General features: G+C 35.8%; 1 protein-coding gene across 6 annotated transcripts in view; it reads left to right on the forward strand.

Annotated features, from left to right (window-relative positions):
* Positions 1 to 22,660, forward strand: part of HOOK3 (hook microtubule tethering protein 3) — a 106,949-nt gene that overhangs the window by 70,671 nt on the left and 13,618 nt on the right. For 4 of the 6 annotated variants that reach the window (XM_036249494.1, XM_036249491.1, XM_036249493.1 and 1 more), the window contains exons 14-20: positions 1,524 to 1,593; positions 5,275 to 5,415; positions 7,871 to 7,958; positions 10,541 to 10,546; positions 11,951 to 11,985; positions 19,421 to 19,503; positions 21,326 to 21,426. In XM_036249494.1, the coding sequence (XP_036105387.1) occupies positions 1,524 to 1,593; positions 5,275 to 5,415; positions 7,871 to 7,958; positions 10,541 to 10,546; positions 11,951 to 11,985; positions 19,421 to 19,503; positions 21,326 to 21,426 (524 nt within the window). The remainder of the gene's footprint in view (positions 1 to 1,523; positions 1,594 to 5,274; positions 5,416 to 7,870; positions 7,959 to 10,540; positions 10,547 to 11,950; positions 11,986 to 19,420; positions 19,504 to 21,325; positions 21,427 to 22,660) is intronic. The other 2 variants (XM_036249492.1, XM_036249496.1) reach the window with 1 other exon arrangement.

The following is a 22,660-nucleotide window of genomic DNA, read 5'->3' on the forward strand; positions in this document are numbered from 1 at the left end:
ATCATGAACTCATAGTGGGTCAAAGACCTAAATGTAAAACTTTTAGAGGAAAATTGTCATGATAATGGCTTTGGCAGAGATTCCTTGGAATTGATACCAAAAACATAGGCAACAAAAGGGAAAAAAAAATAGATCAGTTGGGCTTCATTAATATTAAACATTTTTATGCCTCAAAGGACACTATCAGCAGAGTGAAAAGTCAAACCACAAAATGGAAGGAAATACTTGCAAATCATAAATCTAAGCGTTCGATATCCAGAATATATAACGAACTTCTACAATTCAACAACAACAAAAAATGACACAGTTTATAAATGGGCATAGGTATTGAATGGACATTTCTCCAAAAATATACAAATGTCCAATAAGCATATGGAAAGATTCCCAACATCAGTAGTCATTAGAGAACTGCAAATTAAAACCACTGTGAGGTAACACTGTATACCCATTTGGTTGACTATTACCAAAAAGGAAAAGAAACTAACAGTTGTTGGAGAAGATGTGGAGAAATTGGAAACCTCTTGCGTTGCTGATGGCAATATAAAATAGGGCAGCCACTGTGTAAGAATTTGGTGGTTCTTCAAAAGTTAAAACATAAAATTACCATATAATTTAGTGATTTCATTTCTAAGTGTATACCCAAAAGAATTCAAAGCAAGGACTCAACCAGATACTGGTATACCAATATTTATAGTAGCATTATTCACAATAGCCAAAAGATATAAACAATCCATATGGTTCATTGACAGAGGAATGGATAAAGAAAATGTGGTGTACATATACAGTGGAATAAAGGAATGAAGTTCTGATAAATACTGCATGAATGAACTTTTTAAACATCATGTTAAGTGGCCCTGGCCAGTTTTGCTCAGTGGTAAGAGCATCATCCTGTGGACCAAAGGGTTGTGGGTTTGATCCCCGGTTAAGGGCACATAACATGGGTTGCAGGTTCGATCCCCAACCCCAGTCTGGGGTTGTGCAGAAGGCAACCAATTGATATGTCTCTCTTATGTTGATGTTTCTCTTTCTCTCCTTCCCTTCCACTCTACCTAAAAATCAATGGAAAAAAATATCCTTGGGTGAGGATTAGAAAAACAACAACATTATGTTAAGTGAAGTAAGCCAGACACAAAAGGTCAAATATTGGTACGATTCCACTTTATGAGGTAACTAGAAAGGGCAAATTCATTAAGACAGAAGGTAAAAGTTTATGAGGAGAATTAAGGGAGAAAGGAATGGGGAGTTATTGCTTAATGGTTACAGAATTTATGTTTTGGGTGATGAATTTTGGAATTAGACAGTGGTGATGGTTCCACAACATAATGAATGTACTTACTGCCATTCAACTGAACACTTAAAAATCGCTCAAATGATACAATAATGTAAGACAACTGTGACATGATCTGTTACTAAAACAAGGATTCTAGCTGTTAAAATTAATGCTCAAAGTAGGATTTCATATAGAAACTAAAGGAAATAGTTGTGCTCTCTCTTACCCTTGCATCATGTTTACATATTTATAGGATTAATGCCTTTGGGAAGTCAGGAATCTTCAGATAGTCTGGCAGCAGAGATTGTTACACCTGAAATCAGGTAAGGAAATCATAAAGTTCATAGTCAAATTGCACTATATTTCTGGAGAAAACTTAACTTTTCAGGGCCACTTAACATAATACAAAGAGGATCATTTCTTTATTCTTTATTACTAACACTTTCAGCATGTTAGCTGCTTTTTTCAACTGGCCCAAGAGACCTGATCTTGTTACTTCAGTAGGATACTGTTTCACAACAAAGTGTATCTCTCTGCTTGGGTACCCTTAATAAACATTTAGCAATAAAACTGCTTGACCCAAAAACAAAGGTTATGTTTCACCCTGCAAAATAATTAGTCACTAAGATTTATTTTTTAATTTTGTAGAATGGTGTGGGAATGCTATAATGCAGTAGATAGGAGGAAATATTTCCTCATCTCTACCACTCTTCCCTCAGTAGTACCTTACATTTTTACTTAATCATAGCATTTTAAAAATTCCTTTTATTTCAATATGTGCCTGGCTTTATGTATAAGAAGGAAAGACTGGTGGGGAGACACCAAATGTCCAGGAGAGTGCTGAATCTGAGTGTTGTTTTTACCTTCTGTGAGTCTATTTGCCCCCCATTTTATTGCTCCCTTTTAAAACTGACACTGACCTTGATTCTTTATAATATCCTTGAAGGTAATAAGTAATATAATGGTTGTTTAAGAGTTTTATAATAGGCATTCAAATACTTACTGAATAAATTAAGACAATAATAATTGATTGTTGCTGACATTTATTTAAGGACAGACAAAAGGAGTATAATGCAACATCAACTCTGGAATCATCTTGTATACCTTTTTTTTCTGCTGTCTTTATATTGGACCAATAAAATTTGAATGAATGAACACATTATTTATGAACATAAATAAATGGTTATGTCCAAAAACAACCATTTTTAAGGAAGTTTATAGGAAATTCAATTGGATTTTTAAACTGAGGAAAAGAACAATGATAAAGATTCAGCAAATAAAATGGCTTTTTTGAGTATGACTCAATACAAATTAAAATATACTCTGTCTAGAAGAGCTATCAAAATAATGAAATGGTAAAAGAGATGAAAATTTGCAATGTATGTTATAGACAATGGGCTAATAGGTTTAATACATAATGAAATATACCTATAAAATTTGCAAAAACAATTATAAGTGATAATTTTCACTGGTGTTATGGGTGTGGAGAAATTGGAAACTCATAAATGAGGAGTAAACATAACGTGGTACGACTTTTTTTAAATTAATTCATTTTTTAATAATTGAGATATGTCAAACCAAGAGGGTTTGACAGTAATTGTATTAGTTTTATATATGCAACATAATGATGTGCTGTATGTACATATTGTGAAATGATTACTACAATCAGTTTAGTTGTGATCCATCACCACACATAATTGCAACTTTTTTTTCTTGTGGTGGTACAATTTTTCTTTTGAGCATTTTGGCAAAAAGTGTATATTGTCTAAATGTATCTGTCTTTTGACCCAAAAATTACTTCTCTAAGAATTAATCCTAATGGCCCTGGCCGGTTTGGCTCAGCGGTTAGAGCGTCGGCCTGCGGTCCTGAGAGACCCGGGTTCGGTTCCCGCTAAGGGCATGTACTTCGGTTGCAATTTGTCCCCGGCCCTGGTTGGTCGTGCGGGTGGCAGCCACTCGATGTGTTCCTTTCACATCGATGTTTCTCTCTCTCTCTGTTCCTCTCTCTCCCTCCCACTCTACCTGAACAAAAAATGGAAAAATGTCCTCGGGTGAGGATTAAAAAAAAAAAAAAAGAATTAATCCTAATGAAATAACTAAGGATATACACAAAGGTATATTTATCAAGTTAATTATTATTAGCATATTAAGTTTCAAAATTGGAACAATCTAAATGCCCAATAACTGTGTATTGATTAAATAAATAATGATTCATCTGTGCACTTTATTTTAACATGTCATTTAAAATATTGAAGTATATAACCAGTGGACATAGACAACAAAGCTGGGGACAGTGTAGGGTGGGGAATGGGGAGGAAGGTGTCAATGGGGAAAAAGGAGAAACATCTATAACAAAAATAAATTAATAAAGATAATAAAGTAAACAAACAAAAAATAAAATATTGAAGTATAATATTTACTGATTAGAAAAGATTGTGAAAATTTAAGTGTAAGGAGCAGATATCAATGTAATGTTTTTGTTTTTTTATTTTTTTTCCTTTATTGATTTTAGAGAGAGAGAGAGAGAGAGAGAGAAACATCAATGAAAGAGAATATCGATTGGCCGCCTCCTGCATGCCCCACACTGGAGATTGGGCCCACAACCTGGGCATGTGCCCTGACTGGGAATTGAACCGGGGACCTCTTGGTGCATGGGTCAACGCTCAGCCACTGAGCCACACCAGCCAGGCTAATGTATTGTGTGATCTATTTTTTAACCTGTTTGCATGGTGTACATGTGCATAGAATTAGAAGGCTGTGTTTCAGCACAAATTTTGCACCATAGAATTATGGAGGGTTTCTATTTTCTTTTCATTTATCCTTTTTTCCCTCCTACAACTTGTAGTTGAAAAATATGTTAAATTCATGTTGTCCATACATAAAATATATCAAGTTCTATGTAATTTCTTGAGTTGGGCCACAAATTTGACTTTCATATTTTCAACAGCAAAAGTAAAATTACTTTATAAGATTTATGGTGTTTACAAAATAAGAGCAGACTGTTTTGTGTATGTGTTTAATTTTGTTTTTGTGTTTTCTTTTTCCACGAGAAGCACAGCTTTTCATAGTATCTAATATAAGTAAAGTTAAGAATGAATTCTATTTTCCAAGAAGTAGATCTTCAGTTATATCTTCATATGAATTAATATTCAGTTCTATTGTTCTTGCAGTAAAAGTAGCAGCAGGTTTTTTTTGTGGCTGTTGCTTTTAACATCTCTCTGTATAAATTTTTGGTGTAACACAATGAGCCCAAAACAGCTCAGTTCAATAAGTTGGCTCTGGCCCTGGCCGGTTTGGCTTAGCGGTTAGAGCGTCGACCTGCGGTACAGAGAGACCCGGGTTCGGTTCCCGTTAAGGGCATGTACCTCGGTTGCAGTTTGTCCCCGGCCCTGGTTGGTCGTGTGGGTGACAGCCACTCGATGTGTCCCTTCACATCGATGTTTCTCTCTCTCTCTCTCTTCCTCTCTCTCCCTCCCGCTCTATCTAAACAAAAAAAATGGAAAAATGTCCTCGGGTGAGGATAAAATAAATAAATAAAAAAAAAATAAGTTGGCTCTGGTGATATGGTTTGTTACAAAAATACAATTTTACATATATATAAGAATGGGTGGACTGCATATATTGAAGGCCGCCTTTGGATATTATATCTTGTCATCCAATGATTAGCAATTTAAGAGCATGGTATTAGAGATCATGTTTTTTGATGAGAACTAAAGAACAAATATATAAATGTTTTCATAGCTTAAATATGTAAATCAAAAAGGAAATTGGATTTTGAAATCTCATTCATTACAAATCATAATATTTGGAGAATTATCTTCAGATTATCCATTCTGAAAAAGAAAGTACTTAAGACCTGAAATGTAATATCTTAGCCAGTTACAACAGGAGCTACATTCTTTGCAGTTACTTTGTTTTTTCATTTCTGTTCTATGTATAGCTAGACTTTGATAACTATATTGTATTAATGTGCCAGATAATCAGTTTTTCGCTTGCTCATTTAGGGAGAAACTTATTCGCCTTCAGCATGAGAATAAGATGTTAAAAATTAACCAAGAGGGTTCAGACAATGAAAAAATTGCCTTATTGCAAAGCCTTCTGGATGACGCAAATCTACGCAAGAATGAACTGGAGACAGAGAATAGGTAGGAATGGATATAGGCAGCTGCATTTAGACACAAGTTTTCTCTATTTGCCTTGCTTTTGATTCCCTTAAACAAAAGTGTGAATTATATTTTGAGAAGTGATCATGTGTTACTCCATTTCCTGTTAAGAGTACTTTAATCCATTTCTCCACTTATGGACAGACTTGCCAAAAGTATTGTGCCTCTTTATTATAATATTCCCCTCTTTATTTCTTCAAGCAAAATGATACCAAAGCCCTACCCTTTTCTCTTTCTAATCACTAATTAAAGCTACTTCAAACTGTTTTATTACTATGTTTGCTTGTCCATTCCCCATTACTGGGCTTTTGAGTTGCTTTCAAATCTTTTCAAAGAACATCTTGGTATGGACTGATTGATTGTGTTTTATGACATTTACAGTGGCTTCCACCTAATAGGCTTGTAATAATTGTTCATTGAATAATTTCAAAAATGGCTAAGATGGATAGTTGAAATAGTCTTATAGTTTGATATATATTTTCATATTGCTTTCTGCAAAGATTAGACGAAGTTACTGTACCACTAGTAATGCACCTTTCTTCATATTGAATATGGATTTCAGATAATTCTTTCACTATTGAAAACCACTCAGATCTTATATTTCCTGGTGTGAAAAACATCAGTTATTATAGATTTGATTGCATTTTTACTGCAATTCTACTAATTTATTGAAAGTAGGTTTATGATCAGAATTCCTTATAAGCTTATGAGTAAAAAAATAAAGTCTTATTTAACTTTCTGTCTCTTTGGATTCTAAATACTCATTTCCCTGTTTTGTCCTTAATATGGGGCAGTCTGTCTTTTACTACTATCATCTCACTTAAAGTATTTTTTATTGAAATAACCAGTTAAATGGCCAATCCAGTGGGAGCAATCATCAAGACTGTCTCTTTCCTCATCTCTCTGCTGTATTCATTGTTGTTGATCATTTCCTCCTTCCTCAAACTTTTTTTTCTTAATTTCAGTAACTCTTCTGTCATGTTTCTCCAGATTCTCTTATTATTTCTTCTCCAGGGTGAGGTTCCTCTTTCTACACTGTGCTGGGTTATCTGCCACGGACCACCATTTTACTCTTCTGCTTTTCTTCACATTCTTCCTAGTCAAATTCCTAAGTGTTATTTTTCATTCCTTTGTTCTTGTGTCTTCTCAATACATTTCCTCTTCTGTCCCCTTCTATTTCAGGCATATTTGGTAATTATTGTAATTATTGTAGTAATTTGGTAATTATTGCTTTCTCCTGGCAATGATCTTTGATTTGACCTTTTTAATACATCTTCCACTCTCAAACCACTGTGATCTTTCTAAAATATCTGATCATGTTTCTTCCTTCTTGCAGTTCTCAGCAGGACCCAAGACCTAAGGAACTAGTCTACTGAATGTTGCATTATAATGACCTAGAAAATTTATGAAGATCAAGCTTCAGAATCAGCATTATTAAAGGGTGGCTGGGTTATTCCAGTCCCAGCCTCATTTTAGGCCAGATTATAGTATAAGTTCCAGACACTTTTGCATTTTACACAAGGTTGCACCCAACCTTTCCTTTTCTCTCTGGGTTCATCTTCAGCCGTTCTTACCCCTCATCACTTATTCTTCTGCCATACCATTCCTGAACTCACTGTACCCACTCTCTTTTTTTTTTTAATCCTTACCCTAGGATATTTTTCTATTTATCTTCAGATAGAGTGGGGCAGGACAGGACATCGATGTGAGAGAGACTCATTGATTGGTTGCCTCCCGTACAACCCCGACCAGGGCTAGGGACTGAACTGCATCCGAGGTATGTGTCCCTGACCAGAATCGAACCCTGAGACTTTGGTCCGTGGGCGCACGCTCCAACCACTAAACCAAACTGGCCAGGGCTACCCTCTCATTTTTCTGTGTACTTTGGACATGTTTAATTCTTTGTCTTGAATCCCTTTTTTTTACCCTTAACCACATATTTTATTTATTGTGCTAGCTTCAGTGTAAGTCAAGCCAATCCTAATTCCTCTACACAGTTAGGTACAGTCCTTGCTTCTCTTAGTAGTCATCATTCTTTTATATACATCTCTACACTATGTTGAAGTATTTATCTCATATTTAATTTGTTTACATCTTGCTTCCCCACTAAATTTTTTCAGTGCAGAGAAAGATCTTTTAACACTTATGTTGAGCATAGTACCTGGAACATAGTTTGAATAGATAAATATGTCAAAGTGAATTTCAGATAAATAGATATTCATAAGTACTTCAGTTCCTCAGAATGTGTCCACAAAACACTACTTCAGAAATCATCATAAAAATTTCATGCATTATGAAAAGTAATTTAAGAAGTGAACTACTACTAATATAACCTTAGGCTTTTTTTTATTAATTATGCTGTCTCTAACCAGTATGACAACCTAAGAAAAAAGACATAAATCAGAATTTGAAAAATAAATGTTTATTTGATTTCTAGGCTGGTGAATCAGAGACTTCTGGAAGTACAGTCACAAGTTGAAGAATTGCAAAAATCTTTACAGGATCAAGGATCAAAAGCAGAAGATGTAAGTTTTAATATGTACCAGCCATGGTCCAACAGTTTTACAACTTTTATAACTTTTATTTTTTTACTTGATGTTCTCTGTCAAAATAATTTATCATTATGTATATTGGTTATAGAAAAGAAACTGTTTTTCTTTTACTAGCATTCCCAGAAAGACATTACTTTATTGTCTCTTTCAGATTTATTTTGCTGGGAATTAGAAGTTTATTTGTAGTTATCAGCTAAGAAGTTAATTGAGCTTTATGTTTTACTGGTGCTCAACTCAGTTATTTAAAGTACAGGGTTTTCCCGTTGTCAAAAACAAAAAACAATGCTGGTAGGAACTAAGCATGTTCAAGTAGAGATTTATGATGTAAATTGATATTAAAGAAAATGTCATCCCTAGAATTCCATCATCTTTAAATTCTGAATTCCTCTTGCTACCCCTAACACATCTCAAATATACATTCACTGACCTTTTTAAAATATTTTCTTAACACTCTGTGTATCTGTCATAGCCCTGCCTACTTGACTGGCACACTCAAATCTAGAATATGGTAAATGTGCTGAGCCAGCAACTAGGTCCTTTTCATCTCCTCATGCTGTCTATCACAGTGCTTGTACAGCACATAGTGGTCAGTCAGTCTCTGATGAAAGCGTAAATGAATTTGCAAATTCTATATGTTTAATGAGCAGCATACAATGGAGCTACAACTATGAAGTGCCAAAAAATAATGTTAAAAAGGGGGGTGGGGGCATATAAATTTTAGTTACCAATTTTTGCTTCAGTCATTTGGGGTTTTTTGTTTTTTTGTTTTGTTGTCAGTGTAATTTGCTATAAATTGTGGCTTTTGTGTATAAACCTCTTTGATTGTTCCCATTGGTAGAGTCATTTTGGGGCTCAGAGGCAACACTAGATATATCCAGTTTCATCAACCTGTTAACAGAAGAGGGTATAAAGACAAGGGGAATCAAAGGAGGGGAGTTAAACTAGTACAGTACTTAAACCCTGAGAATATTAGATATTAAAAGCTCATCAGTGACCTAATTTTAGGAGTTTCATAAGATCTATGAGCTTATATTGGCAGCATGCTCTTCTTTGCAGTGGTTTTAGTTTATCTTTTAATTAATATGTTGGTAGTTAGATTCCCAGGTAATTCTTAGATTCCACTCCCTAAAATTGTCACCAACATTTAAACTACCTTATTTCCTTATTAAGACGGAACTAGTTTGAAATGTCATGATTTACTTTTAAAACATGCTTGTATCCAGTATGCTAAATCATAGAGATATGAAGCAAAACCACCATTTCTCTATTAAAATATTATTAAGCCTAACTAAGAGTATCTTAGAGATAAACCAAAATGGGTAACATTTCTTCATTCAGAGAAATCTCCAGGTTTCTCACACTGAGGTCAATGTCAACTTAGTTTTTGTGTCTGAAAGTTGGATGTCTTTGTGTTGATTTGTTGTGGTAGAGAGGGGAAGGGCCTGTGGTACACAGGAAGTAAAAACAGTGAAACATCATTATCAGCTCAGCCTTAGTGCTTTGGCGATAACCTTTGTACTGATTCTCTTACTTACATTAAAACATACATAAAGTAATTTTGCAGCCTGGCCAGTGTAGCTCAGTGAATTGAGTGTTGTTCCATAGACGGAGAGGTCCTGGTTCAATTCCCAGTCAAGGCACATGCCTGGTTTGCAGGCTCAATCCCCAGTAGGGGGTGTGCAGGAGGCAGCCGATCAATGTTTCTCTCTCACATTGATGTTCTATCTCTCTCTCCCTTCCTCTCTAAAAAAATCAATAAAGAAAAAAAAACAATAATGTTGCATTGCTTGCTTAGGTATCACTGTGGTAATCAAATCTAATTAAATATGCTGTATGCCATTATTTTAAGAGAACATATTTCAGGAGTGAAATGCAAGCCCTATAAAGAACTATTTGTATAAATTAGTCAGTTTGATTGCCCAGATGTTCATAAGATGTCTTGTTCTAAGTTCTTAGAAATTCTCTCAGATCGCTTTTTCTACATATAGGAAATATTCAGTCAGAAACTTTCCTTATTCTTAAGATATACCTCAAAGTTGTTTAAAGAAGTAGTGTCGTATAGGATATGTGGTTCTTTCCCCCAGCAAATGTTTGATTTTTTTATCTTCTCTCTTTCACTGACCCACAGTGTTGCGTCTCAGGAATATATAATATATAGAACAACCTACCAAATGGAGTCGGTCCCCTCTGAAGAACAACATAATTTCTGCTTATTTTTGTTACCAAAAGCACAGTCCTTTCAGTAACCTTAAGTTAGAGTAGGATGGTTTGCACATTTTTATTATTATTTTTATGTCATTTATTTTTAGCATGGAAGCAGAAAAGCATTGTTATATCCAGTCATATGGATAATTTGAGCTAGCCACAGTGTATAAAACTCCAGAGAACAAGACAGGAATGAGGAGACCATAGAAGAAAGAAAAATGTACATTTTTGAAAAAAATGTATATCTTTTACTTCTGTTCATGAATTACTAAATCGTTCCTTCTATTGGCTGCTGTATTTGCTTCATACTAATATGTCCTCTCTGTCTCTTGGCATGGTTTCTGCTCAAGGCTATTGTAAGTATGGCTTCCTATTCGTTTCTATATATTGAGCAATTTTATTATTTATGTATTATCTGTCATTATAGTTGATGGCATTAAAATTTTAAATTATGGAAACTTTATGTAAAATGAACATATCAATATTACTTGCCTTATAGGTTTATGCGCTTTATGGTTAAGATACTAAAAAGATATCTATCACTTTAAAATTACTGAATGTCTCTTGAGCCTCACCTTCAACTATAAGATGGGTTGATATTACTCAGTGTTATGAGGTTAACATGAGACAGATGTATATGACATGCTTTAGTGCAGTGCCTGGCATATTAACCACTCATTATCATTATTTTATTATGTATTATCTCAGCTAAAAGTAATTTTATAGAGCCTAATCAAAACATAAGTGCAAAGTTAAAGTTAAGGTATTTAAGTATTTTCATTTTATCCTGTGTACTAAAGAAGGAACAAGCATAATCAGAAGTTAATAGGGTTATCTCTTTGTATTTGGGGGAAGCAGTGATGGAGGACTTTGTGGTCCACTGATCTAGCTATAGTTAGCATACTGAGCAAAGAAATGAATTTGAAATATTCCAGAGCCATGTTAGAATGGACTTAAATAAAAAGTTACCATAATCATTGTCAAATAAGGTGACTGAAAATCTAAGAACTTGGTGTGTGGGTTTTTTTCTCCTCATCACTGCTATTGATTGATTGAACATTGTGTTTAATAAGCCTATCTATATTAATTGGGTTTGACTGAATTAATTATGTAACCATTTATCTTGAAATGTTTCATAGAATGCACTAATATGTACCTTACTAGTATTAAGTTTAGACATGAAACCTGGTGGTCCTATATAGATACCACTATTCTTAATCATTATTTTTAGGTCAATTCTGATCTCCTGCTTTTCAGGAGCCTCCCCCTCACCCCCACCCCCATACCCAGCCAAAGCTGCATTCTCTAGCATATTAATTCTGTGTATATATCACCCTTCATATTCTCAGACTGTCACATAAATTATTTGGAACCTGTGCATATTTGTAAATTATTGATTAAGTCTTAAGCACCCCCAGACTTGATCATGATGCAAGGAAAAGAATATCAAAAGTGTTTTATGAAAAGTTTATTATTGTTATTATTATTATTATTGAGTTCTACCTGCCTACCGAGTCCAGGAATATTATTATGTCTATACATAAATGGCTTTTTAATTCACCTCCCTGACTATAAATAGATAATTCAGATAAGTAGTTTGTAAATATTTTATATTGCTGTCACTTATGGGCTGCTCTCTCCCTTATCAAAGCTCTTTGACCAGAGAGCTCGCTCAGAGTTATTTACTACTGTGCTCTTAATTTTTAGAAAATAATTATTGTAAAAATGTTAATTAAAAAAAATTTTTTTTTCATTTTCAGTCAGTTCTCCTGAAAAAGAAACTTGAAGAACATCTGTAAGTAGAAAAGCTGTTGAGGCTCATTCTTATATTATCTAGTGAAACATAAGAGGGAGGTTTTTGGTTTTTTTGTTTTTAAATACATGTTTATTGATTTTTAGAGAAAGAGGAAGGGAGAAGGAGGGGGCGGGGAAGAGAGAGAAGCATCTCATTCGGCTGCCTCCTGTACACACCCCAACTGGGAATGAGCCCACAGTTTGGGTATGTGTCCTGACAGGGAATTGAACAAGTGGCCTTTTGGTGCATTGGGACAATGCTCAACCAACTGGGATACATTGGCCAGTGCTATTTTTTCAGAGGTATTTTTATGGTTGTTTCAATGTCTTCACCTTTGATTGGCCTTTTTTAATTTTTCAGTTCTTCATGATTTAGTCTGGGAAAGTTATATATTGCTAGGAACTTATCCATTTCACCTAGGTTATTGAATTTGGTGGCATATAGTCTTTCATAGTATTCTAGTATGATCCTTTGTTTACGTGTGATATTTGTGGTAACTTCTTTTTCATTTATGATTTTGTTTATATGAGTCTTTTATCTTTTTTCCTTAGTGAGTCTAGCCAGAGGATTATCAATTTTACTAATTTTTTCAAAGAACCAGGTTTTTGTTGTTTTAATTTTTTGTATGAACTTTTTGTTCTCTAATTCAGTTCTGTTCTAATTTTTATTATTTCCTTTCTTCTGCTGACTTTGGGTTGCTTTTGTTCTTTCATTTTTAATCTTCACCCCAGGATTTTTTTATTATTGTTGAATTGAGAGTGAGAAGGAGAGAGAGAGAGAAACAATCAGATGCCTCCTGTACATACCCTGACAAGGGATTGAACCTGCTGCCTAGGTTTATGCCCTGACCAGGAATCAAACCTGAAACCTTTCTGGTGTATGGGATGATGTACAACCAAATGAGCCACCCGGCCAGGCTTCTTTTCCTAGTTCTTTAAGATGTAATGTTAGGTTGTTTACTTGGGATTTCTCTTGTTTATCGAGATAGAACTCTAATGATATAAACTTCCCTCTTATTACTGCTTTTGCTGCATCCCAGTAATTTTGATATGTTGTTTCATCATTCTCATTCGTTCCTATCTATTTTTTTTAAGTCCTCACCCAAGGATATGTTTTTATTGGTTTTAGAGAGGAAGGGAGAGAGAGAGAGAGAGAGAGAAACATCCATGTAGAATAACCCCCCTTGATTATTTCCTGCAATGGAGGCCTTCTGGTAATAATTTTCCTCAGCTACTGTATGTCTGGGAATGTCTTTATTTCCCCTTCATTTTTAAAGGATAACTTTGCTGGATATATTATTCTTGGCTGGTAATTTCTCTCATTCAGTAGTGGAAATGTTTGGATCCACTCTCATTTGGCTTATAGAGTTTCTGCTGAGAAGTTTAATGATAACTTAATGGGCTTTCCTTTTATAGGTTACTTTCTTCTTTTCACTGGCAGCCTTGAGAATTCTTTCTTTGTCATTAATTTTTGACAGTTTTAATATAGTGTGCCTTGTAGAAGGCCTCTTTGGGTTGAGGTTATTAGGTGTTCTGTTTGGTTGGATTCAAGAATCTAGCACTTTCCGTAAGTTTGGGAAGTTCTCATCAACTCTTTGTTTGAATAGGCTCTTCATTCTTTTCTCTCTTTTCTTCTTCTCCTGGTATGCCTGTTATTCTTATATTGTTCTTTCTGACGGAATCAGATAGTTCTCTCATTTTTTTTAATGCCCAAGTCTCTCTCTTCTTAATTCTGCATCATTTCTAGATTTTTATCTTTGATGTCACTAATTTTTTCCTCCATTTGCTCCTCTCAGTATTCTATGCTCACTAGTTAATTCTTGATCTCTTACTGAGTTCTTCATCTCCAGAATTTCTGTTCAGTTCTTTCTTAAAGTTTCAATTTCTTTGGTAAAGTACTCGTTTTGTTCATTAATTTGTTTTCTGAGTGCAATAAATTGCCTGTCTATGTACATTTTCTCATATTTCATTGAGTATTTGCAGAACTGCAATCTTGAATTCTCTGTCATTTATATCATATGTTTCCATGTGTTTAAGTTTGCTTTCTGGAGATTTTTCATTTTCTTTTTGAGCTGCCTTGCTACCTTGGGTATTCATGGTATTTGATGGATTCCTTCTCTGTCTAGGCATCTATGTATGATGGCATTTCTCTAACAGATTAATATGAAGAGGTTTTTCTATTATTTTCCATTATGTGGCATTGAATCACAACTTTTTTAGCTCTGTTAAATCCCAATGCTGACCTCCAAGCATCTCTGGCTGCTGACGGTGTAGCCGCAATGCCTGGTGGTTGGGTGGGTTGGGGGAACTCTGCTGCCTTCTTTGTTTTGCCCTCCTGATAATGATGACCTCAGATCTCCACAACATCCCCTCTTTGTCCCAACCCTGGAGCAGTCATAGAGTACACCCTTTGCTCTGGGAAAATATTGATTCTATAGTCCCAGTTCTTGGGTTTGCAGATAAAGTGCTTCGCAACCCAGCACCAAAGGTGAAGGGAGGTGAGCTCTGGAAGGATAGAATCTATGGGGCAGCAGGGCTTTGTAGCTTTGTTTCTCAGTCTCGAATGCTGACCACCTGAGAGCTGTGGCCGCACCTCGGCTTCTTGCCCCGGCTTCTAGGCTCAGCCGCAGCTTCAGCTGCTCACTCCACCCATAGAATCTGTCTGCTCCTCCTTGCTGAAGCTAGCACCAGCCACAACCAGTTCCTCCCTACTCTGGGCTAAGCCCCACAGTAGCTCCCGGCTGCAGGGCTGCAGGGCTCATCTCAGCACTTCTGCCTTCTCGCCTCCTCCATTTGTTCCTGCTTGCCCACCTTCAGATGCTACAATGTGTACATCTCTCAGGCATGCGTGTACATTGAGTAGGAAATCCTTTGTTGAGTTATAGCTGTTCAAATTGTTGAAACTTCAAGGGGAGAGACCAAGGGGATCTTTCATGCCACCATCCCCTGATCTAAATCTTTCTTTTTAAGTAAGTTTTTTTTTAAAAAAGAAAAACATAAAGCTTATCAGTAGCAGGTTATCAAACATTTCCTTGAATTGCAGATGGCTTTTTTTTATCTAAATGATGAAATAAATTTCAAAATGTTACATTTGTTGTCTCACAGAGAAAAAATTTTCGTCCATCTTTATCTTTAGGTGAGGTTGACAATGTTAGAAATGTTTCATGATTTTTCTCCCATCCAGTAACAAATTTAATCCTTCCTGTCACTCTCTAGCAAAACTCTCTCCTTGCAAGCATTGAGTAGAGGGTAGCCATATACATTGTTTGCCTGTTACAATGTTACAGTGTCACACTATAGTAAACCAGATATCCTCAGTAGATAATTTAGACTTATTCTGCTGAGATTGGGAAGAAATTCTGTAGTCTGATCGTTAACCTCATGCTAATTATTTTGTGTGTGTTTTTTTTTAATTTGGGGAACATGAGATACTCCTTGCAGTGATACTTGCTGGCAAATCTAATAATGGGTAGATTTTTTTTATGTACTAGAACAGAAAATGTTACCTCCCAGCTATTGTGAGTTTACCTAGCGTCAGGATTTAGTACTGAATTCTGTCCTTTCCTCATTTTTCATTCCTTTATTGAAAAAAAAAAAAAATAGATTACCTGTTATTTCATAAAACTGTGGTCTGACCATTTTTTGTGTTTAGTCATTTACATGGTAAAAATCATCATCAAAAAGAATTTATTAGAGATGAGACCTGTATTACTAATTTCTTGTGGTTGCTATAACCAATGACCACAAACTGGGTGGCTAAAAACAGTAGAATTTTTTTTATCTAACGGAAGTCTGAAATCAAGATGTCAACAGGATTTGTTCCTTCTGTAAATTCTAAGGGAGAATCTGTTTCATGACCCTTTCCTACCTTCTGGTGGCTGCCAGCAATCCTTGGTGTTCCTTGGTTTGTAGATGTATCACTCCAGGCTCTGTCTTCATTTTCATATGACATTCTTCTCTCTGTATGTCTGCGCCTTCTTATGACTTTCAAGGATACCAAGTCATTGGATTTAGGGTCCACTCTGGTCCAGTATGACTTCATTTTATCTAATTACACCTGAAAAGACTCTGTTTCCAAATGTCATATTCATAGGTGCTGGGTGTTGGGACTTCACCATATCTTTGGGGAAGACACAGGGCCCATAGACATCTTAAATTATGGTCAATTTTATACAAACTTAAAATGACAGTGGAAACCATTTTATACATACCAAATTGGTAAAGTTTAAGAATCAGACATACTAAGTATTGTCAAAGATATTGAGCAATGGTAATTTCTCTAACCACTGCTGGAAGGAGTATATAGCACTTTACTTAGTAAACTTGAATATGCACATATTTTGTGACTTATCGGTTCCACCTTCCTAATATACCCTAGATCAGCAATTTTCTTTTTTTTTTTTTTTTTTTATCATCCTCACCCGAGGACATTTTTCCATTCTTTGTTCAGGTAGAGTGGAAGGGAGAGAGAGGAACAGAGAGAGAGAGAGACATCGATGTGAAAGGGACACATCGAGTGGTCGCCACCCGCACAACCAACCAGGGTCAGGGATAAACTGCAACCGAGGTACGTGCCCTTAGCGGGAACCGATCCCGGGTCTCTCCGGACCGCAGGCCGACGCTCTAACCGCTGAGCCAAACCGGCCAGGGCTAGATCAGCAATTTTCTACTTTTCTCATCTCATGGCACACCTAAACTAATTATAAAATTCTATGGCACACCAAAAATTATGTTTTTTGCCATTCTGACAAGAAAATATAGGCAAGAAAATATAGGTATACTTTTGATTGATTTACAAAAAATTAATAGCCCTCGCCCATTGGACTCAACAGTTAGAGCATCGGCCTGCAGTCCAGAGAGGTCTGGGTTCAGTTCCCGCTAAGGGCATGTACCTTGGTTGCAGTTTGTCCCCAGCCCTGGTTGGGTCATGTGGGTGGCAGCCACTCAATGTATTCCTTTCACGTCGATGTTTCTCTCTCTCTCTCTCTCTCTCTTCCTCTTTCCCTCCTACTCTATCTGAACAAAAAATGGAAAAAAGTCCTCGGGTGAGGATTAAAAAAAAAATTAATAGTAGTTACCTACCCTTTTGGCTCCAGAGTGGTGTTTTTTTTTTTTAATCAGGTGCATATACTTGTTTATAAGGATTTCTGGTACCAAGAATTAACCAATGAGATGCAACCTTCTTATACAGTGTGACCAATAAGGTACAACTTTGTTATATGACCTATATATTTATGGTTCAAGACAGGGCATTCACATTGGATGGCTATTGTGTTGGCTGTTGTCATTTTTTTATTTGACAATCAAAGAGAAAAGAGGTCAGTTTTTAAAATTTTTGCAACACACAGTTGAAAATTGCTGCCCTAGATTTCTAGCAATGCTGTTGTCCACGTGTACCAGGAGACATGTAGAAGAAAGTATGGAGGAACGTTGTTTATAATCACAAAAGAGTAGAAACAATACAAATACTACCAATTGGGCCCTGGCCAGGTAGCTCAGTTGGTTAGAGTGTTGTCCAATATTCCAAGGTTGTGGGTTCAATCTTCGGACAGGGCACATACAAGAAGCAACCAACAGATGCATAAGTAAATGGAACAACAAATTAGTGTTTCTCTCTCTTGTCTAAATATCAATTCATAAAAAAACGAATGTTACCAATTGTAAATGATAGAATGAGGCAAAGAACACTATACAAAGCAGTAAATATGTGTAAACAAAGGCTAACACAACAACATAAATGAATCTCAAGAACATAATGTTAAGTAAAAGATGGAAGTCACAGAACAATATATACAGTATAAGTAATGTATAAAGTAAAAATTGGGCAGAATTAAGCAATATATTGTACAAAGGAGTACAAAGGCCTATCGCAGAAACCATGAGAATGAGTAAAATTCTGAATTTTGGTCACTTCTGGGAAGGGGAGAGGGACACATGGTTCTGGGATAATTTGTTTCTTAATCCATTTCTTCACTGAGCTTAGTTTTTCTTGTTCTTTAAACTACATATATTTATTTCTGTGTGTGTATATACAGGGTGGGACAAAAGAAGGTTTAGTACAGTTGTTTGTATGGAAAATAATACAGTAATTAATAAAAATCCTGACCGTTTTGGCTCAGCACCCTCGCACCAAAGGGTTGTGGGTTCAATTCTAGTTAAGGGCACATACCCGGGTTGGGCTGCAGGTTCAATCCCCGGCTGCAATCAGGGTCATGTGGGAGGCAACCAATCGCTGTGTCTCTCTAACATCAATCTCTCTCTCTCTCTCTCTCTCTCTCTCTCTCTCTTTCTCTCTCCCCTTCTCCCTCTCTCCTTTCCATGCTCTCTAAAAGTCAATGGAAAAATATCCTTGGGTGAGGATTAATAAGAAAAAATTAATAAATAATAATATAAGAATAAATTCTGTTTCACAGACTCACAACTGTAAGCCTACTTTTGCCCCACCTTACTTTTGTGTGTGTGTGCATATGTCATACCCTCAAGAAATTGTTGAAAAAGAAAAAAACTTATTAATGTATTACACATTGAAAAGACTAGATACAGGGAAAACAAAGTACTCTGTTTTCTGTTTGTCTGTATTTTGGCAGCTTCTTTTTTCTTTTATATTACAGAGTGCCATACTAAATACTACATAAGGAGAATTGTACATATTATATAAATACCAGTAACAAAGTTACTTTTGGTTAATTCATTTTTTAAAATTTCTATTGGAATATCACTTAAATAAAGTAATATATACAAATCCTAAGTCCCTACGTCTACAAACAGCATGATGAATGTTTTCCTACATACATAGGTAACCCAGATCAACATAGAGAATATTTGTAGCCAACCCACCAGGATTTATCCTTCTTCCTTATAATTGATTGCTTACATTCCCAAAGTATCCACTGTGCTGATCTCAGTCACTTTTCACTAGTTTTGATACTTTCTGAACTTCATATAAATGTTATCATTCAGTATTGCCCTATTGTGTCTGACTTCCTATGTTCCACCGTCTATGATGTTTGTCCATATAGTTGCATGTATCTTTCTTTTCTATTGGCCTAGTCTTCTTTCTGTTCTTATTTTTAGAACTTCAGTGTTTTGCAGTAAGATTTTGCGTTGTAAAATCTCTGCAAGGTTTCAGATTTACTTTTTACAATATCCTTATTCCTAGAAAAAAAAATAAAAATCATTAAGTTCTTTGTACCCTCTTGTGCAGGTTTATGTAAAAGAAGTGACTACTATTTCAAACTCTGAAATTTTTGTCTCTGTTTTTTTAACTTATTTATAAAATCTATTAAAGTCATGTTGGATTAGTCTTTTCATCTTTGTTTTATATCATTACGTGCTGGGCAACTGTATTCCAAGAATTAAAAAACTTACATTTTTAATTTGAAGTGAAAAAATACATAATAGTAGTAGATGACTCAGTGTTATATATTTTATTATAGAGAGAAGCTACATGAAGCCAATAATGAATTGCAGAAGAAGAGAGCCATTATTGAAGATCTCGAACCAAGATTTAACAACAGCTGTGAGTTTTTCCTAATTAGCATAGTTTTAAATTGGTTAGCCTTACTTTACCCTAGTGATGAGTTTATATAAAATTATTTATTTTATTTTATTAAATGTGTTTTTATTGATTTTTTTTAGAGAGGAAATAAGAGAGAGAAACATCGATCGGCTGCCTCTTGCACAGCCCCCCACTGGGGATTGAGCCCACAACCTGGATATGTGCTCTGACCAGGAATCAAACTGGGACCTCTCAGTCCATAGGACGATGCTCAATCCACTGAGCAACACTGGCTGGGCTAAAATTGTTTATTTTAGAAATAGACTTTATTTTAAAGAATCTGCTTTATTTATAAAAAGAGTATATAATCATCTTCACAGTATTTCTTAAATTTCTACTTATAGTTCTGTTTTTCCTTAACCATGGATGCTAATGAATATTTTATGAAATTAGTAATTTTCATAGTATAGTTGAATATAAGTCAGCCAAACTTTTTTTTAAAATTCTCACCTGAAGATACTTTTTTTCCCGTTTATCTTCAGATAGAGTGGGGGAGAGAGAGGAGGAGAAACATCGATGTGAGAGAGACACATCGACTGGTTGCCTCTTGCATGACCCTGACCAGGCCCGGGGACCAAATCGCAACCAAGGTACATGCCCTTGACCGGAATCGAACCCGAGACTCCTTGGTCTGCAGGCCACTGTTCCAACCGCTGAGCCAAACTGGCCAGGGCTATTCAGCCAAACTTTTAATTCTGTTGAAATTCACACATGTATGTAGCTTGACTTCATTAATTCTTTTCTTTGGCAGGTGGAGCAAAACACAAACTTACTTTTTTTATTGTGATAAAATATACATAACATAAAGATGACCACTTTGACCATTTTAGGTATATAGTTCAGTGGCATTAAGTATATTCACACTGTTGTGCAACCAGAAGCAGTTACTCAACTGTCCAATATAGTGATGTTGTACAACTACCATCATTTCTAGAACTTTTTCATCATCCAAAACTCAAACTCTGTACCCCCTTGCCCTGGTAACTACTATTCTGTCTCTGTGAATTTGTGCATGTCTGGCTTATTTCACGTAGCATATGTCTTTCATTTTAACATAATGTGCCCATGTATCAGAATTAGGGCCAAATAATATTCGATTATATGTATATACCACGTTTTGTATATCCATCCATCCATAAATGTATTTTAAGAAAAATACGTTTTTATTGATTTTAGAGAGAGAGGAAGGGAGCGGGGAGAGAGAAACATCCATTGGCTGCCTCTTGTATGCCCCCTTCTGGGAATTGAGCCTGCAACCTGGACATGTGCTCTGACTGGGAATCAAACTAGCAACCTTTCAGTGCGTGGAACAACACTCAACCAATTGAGCCATACCAGCCAGGGCCATCAATGGTATTTTTAAATTTAAACATTTTTATACTAGAGTGTTTGTTTATGAGAAAAGCTTTTTGGGCCAGCCAGTGTGGCTCAGTTGGTTGAGCATCAGTTGTATATTAGGAGGTTGCCGTTTTGATTCCCAGTAAGGGCACATGCCCAGGTTGTAGGCTCAATCCCCAGTAGGGGATGTGTAAGAAACAGCCAATGGATATTTCTCTCTCACCTCTGTGTTTCTGTATCTCTCTTCCTTCCTCTCTCTGAAATCAATAAAAACATTTTTTTAAAGAAAAGAAAAGCTTTTTGGGAAAAAAATTATGAATTGTTCTCTTCTTAAAGAAAATTATAGGACTAGAACCAGCTCAAAACTATTAACTATTTACTATTAAGTTGAAATATTTTTAAAGTCATTACAATCTAAAAATATTTTTTATTGTCTCATCTGTAGCCTTAAAAATTGAAGAATTACAAGAAGCTTTACGGAAGAAAGAAGAGGAGATGAAGCAAATGGAAGAGCGATATAAGAAATACCTAGAGAAAGCTAAAAGTGTAAGTATGTGTTCGTGGCATCTCATTTCACTTTCTGATAATGTCTCACTGGCTTCTCAGAATGCAGGTACAGTGACTTCTCATGCAGAGAACCAGGAGGAAAACAAGAAGTACCAAGAGGAAAATATACCTTTACATAGGAAATAAGTGGCAGTCACCACCTTAACCAGTAATCAAAATTACCTCCACTAATGGTAGAACAACCACCTTCTTGTGCCTCCTATGGAGTATCATTGCCACTAATATTTAACCTGAATTTAAGCAATCTTCTAGACTTAACTGTCAGTTCCCAGGGAAAATGAGGTTATAAGAACAAGACAAGGTAAATAACACTTTCAGGAAATCATCTGATAAATGCAGAATTTGGGATAAAAGTCAATGTTATGAAAAACAAAAAATAGGCATTAGAGTGAGGGGTACTAAATGTAATACATTAATCTTTGGGCCTGGATTGAGGGCAGAAGAGCAGTTAGAAAAGACATTTTGGAGACCTGTGGAAATGTGGACTTGGACCAAATAGTGATGATTTGTAGAAGTATTAGTTGTCTTACAGATGATAATCTTACTCTGATTATGTAGGAGAATGTCCTTAGTCTAAGGAGATGCATGTTGAGGTATTTAAGGGTTATGTGTCATGAGGTCTGCAAATTGCTTTAAAATAGTCCCCCAAAGAAGTAAGTGTTAGAGGGTGTGAGAAATCAAAGTGGTAGTGCAGTAATTGGTGAATCTGTGTTGAAGGAAATGGATTTTTATTTTTCTGCTCTTACAAGTTTTATAGGGTTGGCCATGTTTTTTAATTTTTTTAAATTTTTTTAGAGAGAGGAAGGGAGAGTGAGATAGAAACATCAATGTGACAGAGAAACATCAATCGGCTGCCTCTTGCATGCCCCCTACTGGGGATCAAGCCCATAACCTGGGCATATGTCCTGACTGGGAATCGAACTGGGACCTCTTGGTCCATGGGGCAATGCTCAATCCACTGAACTACACCTCTTGGGCAGGTTTGGCCTTTTTTTTTTTTTTTTAAATCCTCACCTGAGGACGTTTTTCCATTTTTTTTGTTCAGATAGAGTGGGAGACGGGGAGAGAGAGAGAAACATTGACGTGAAAGGGACAGATCAAGTGGTTGTCACCCGCTTTAACCGCTGAGCCAAACCGGCCAGGGCAGGTTTGGCCATTTTTGAAGTATTGAGCCAAAAAGCAAAAAAGCTTTCTCAGAAGACCTTTAGTTGGG

Source organism: Molossus molossus, unplaced genomic scaffold (genome assembly GCF_014108415.1).
Source record: "Molossus molossus isolate mMolMol1 unplaced genomic scaffold, mMolMol1.p scaffold_m16_p_9, whole genome shotgun sequence".
Classification (NCBI taxonomy): domain Eukaryota; kingdom Metazoa; phylum Chordata; class Mammalia; order Chiroptera; family Molossidae; genus Molossus; species Molossus molossus.